Here is a 2,614-nt window from a genome sequence, read left to right on the forward strand (position 1 = left end):
ATCAGCACCTGTTCCTCTTCCCCTCCCCCATCCATGTACTGAGGCTTTTCTGCTCTGTTTGCACATAGACTTGAACAGATCGAACCGGCGGATTGTGCATTTTTTTGCAGGGTTCCCATCTTAAACCCGTCGGCTGGCACCTGGCTGAAGCAGTGACATTCCTCCAACAGGCCGATTGATCTCACTTCTGTGTCGTGGGGTTCCACAGCAGAACCTCAGATGACAAAGCGGCGCTCTGTGTATGACAAACGTGTTTCTCCCCGTGGTTAAGTGTACTGACCACTCTGCTCCCGCCCTGTCTGAGACCCCGAATCCCAGAGAGTGCAGCCAGGGGAACTGAGAAAAGTGGGGAGGGCTTGCCCTGGGATTTTGCTTTATTCCTTAGAATTTAATTGTACTTTGATTTTAAAATATGAACAAGCATTTTCTATGAGGATCAGGCGACCGCCCTTTCAAACCAAGCCCAGCGCTCTGAAGAACCCTGCTGCTCCCTTTCAATCAACGGCCGGGTCAGGGCAGAGGCATCTTTGCTCCTAACTACCTTTGACTCCAAGGGCTACTTTCCTTTTATTCTTCCAGTGCAGCACGCCTGCGCACAGTGTGCTGGTCCCATTCCTGGCAGGCGGCTTGTAAGATGAGTGAAGAAGCAGGTGGGGGGAGAGAGAGAGGGAAGCTCTGTCATTGAAAATAGCTCACTTTGACAGAAGCAAGCCAGAGAGACAACCCTGAATCTATGTCAGGGGCTGCTTACCTGCAAGGTGTGCAAAGATGATGGCCATGAACACCAAGCAGCCTTTCACTATGCACCCTGCCCTGCAGGAGCCCAAGTACTCCAGCTTGCATTCCAGTTCAGAGGCGATGCGCAGAGTTTGCCTTCCAGCCCCGCAGGTATGTAGCTTAAGCATAATTACTGCTTTAAGGCACATTTTTTGACAGGCACTTGCTTAATGTTTTTTTCATGTCGCCAGAACAATCGCATATCTCTGAACCGCTCTCTCTCTCTCTCTCTCCCCCCCCTTCTCTCTCTCTCACTCTTGTCTCTGATCCACATGTCTATTCAAGCAAAGCTGCTGCCTTCATATTAATTTTTATGACCTGAGCTTTGAGGAGGAATCTCTGTGCTTGGAAATGTTTTTTAATCCTGAGTTGACAGTATTCCCCACTGACTCCAATATGCGCATTCTTGCTTGCAGCTCCAGGGCAATATATTTGGAAGCTTTGATGAGACTCTGCTGGCCCGCGCTGAAGCTCTGGCGGCTGTGGATATTGTCTCCCACGGCAAGAGCCATCCGTTCAAGCCAGACGCGACCTACCATACCATGAGCAGTGTCCCATGCACGTCTACCTCCTCCACAGCGCCCATCTCGCATCCGTCGGCCCTGACTTCGCATCCCCACCACTCGGTGCACCCAGGGTTGGATGGAGACCTCCTGGACCACATCTCCCCAACGCTGACCGTGAGCGGCATGGGGGCCCCCGACCACACGGTGATGTCGGCTCAGATTCACCCGCACCACCTGGGCGCCATGGGGCACCTGCACCAAGCCATGGGTATGGGGCACCCGCACCCGGTCTCGGCTCACAACGGCATGTCCTGCATCAGTGACGTGGAGTCGGATCCCAGGGAGCTGGAGGCTTTCGCTGAGAGGTTCAAGCAGAGGCGGATCAAGCTGGGGGTGACCCAGGCAGATGTAGGGGCGGCTCTGGCCAACCTCAAGATCCCCGGCGTGGGCTCGCTCAGCCAGAGCACCATCTGCCGGTTCGAGTCTCTCACCCTGTCCCACAACAACATGATCGCCCTGAAACCCGTACTCCAAGCCTGGCTGGAGGAGGCTGAGGCTGCCTACAGGGAGAAGAACACCAAGCCGGACCTGTTCAGTGGCAGCGAGAGGAAGCGCAAGCGGACCTCCATCGCCGCCCCGGAGAAGCGCTCCTTGGAAGCCTATTTTGCCATCCAGCCCAGACCCTCTTCGGAGAAGATCGCAGCCATAGCGGAGAAACTGGACCTGAAAAAGAACGTGGTGCGGGTTTGGTTCTGCAACCAGAGACAGAAACAGAAACGCATGAAGTACTCCGCCGTGCATTGACTCGGCCAGGGGCTGGACGAGGTGGGACGGGGTGGGCTGCTGGCTCTTCTAAGCCTGGACTTTTATATATTTTATTCAAATAAAGAGCAGGGATCTCCGTGAGGACTCTCACTCAAACCGACCGACCAACAAAGCCATTAACTTCCCCATCACGCTGATTATTTCCCCCTCCCCCTTTTCTTGTCCTGTCTTCTTGAAAACAAAAACAAAAAAAACAAAAAAAAACAAACCAAGTTTCTCCTGGTTGCTCCTCGGCTGAGATTCACTTTTGTTGTGTCTGTTGTGCACTAGAATGTAAACCGCGTGTCACTTTTGGAAGAGTTGGAAGCTGAGAGGTACTGGAGAGGTGGGAGAATTGTCTTGTTTCTAACACAGTTGCAATAAAAACAAAAAGATAGATTTAAGGGGAAGGGGATGGAGAGGGGAAATGCCCCTGAGGTGAAACCAGAGGATACATATTTATTAAGATTTGTGAATTATATTTAAAAATAAAAAGACTATTTTCAGAATGTCATGATTATATCCGG

General features: G+C 52.1%; 1 protein-coding gene across 1 annotated transcript; it reads left to right on the forward strand.

Annotated features, from left to right (window-relative positions):
* Window positions 1–768: 768 nt before the first annotated feature.
* On the forward strand, window positions 769–2,087 carry POU4F3 (POU class 4 homeobox 3). Its single transcript, XM_077823921.1, has 2 exons — window positions 769–888; window positions 1,194–2,087. Exons 1-2 carry the CDS (start codon window positions 769–771, stop codon window positions 2,085–2,087), a joined length of 1,014 nt encoding a protein of 337 aa, XP_077680047.1.
* Window positions 2,088–2,614: the final 527 nt, after the last annotated feature.

Source organism: Eretmochelys imbricata, chromosome 8 (genome assembly GCF_965152235.1).
Source record: "Eretmochelys imbricata isolate rEreImb1 chromosome 8, rEreImb1.hap1, whole genome shotgun sequence".
NCBI lineage: Eukaryota > Metazoa > Chordata > Testudines > Cheloniidae > Eretmochelys > Eretmochelys imbricata.

What these genes read in the sequence shown, in the direction of transcription:
- POU4F3 (XM_077823921.1), top strand. Translation starts at nt 769, where the DNA reads ATGATGGCCATGAACACCAAGCAGCCTTTCACTATGCACCCTGCCCTG. An exon ending in TTTGCCTTCCAGCCCCGCAG is followed by an intron (nt 889 to 1,193) that starts GTATGTAGCTTA and finishes TCTTGCTTGCAG; the next exon opens with CTCCAGGGCAATATATTTGG.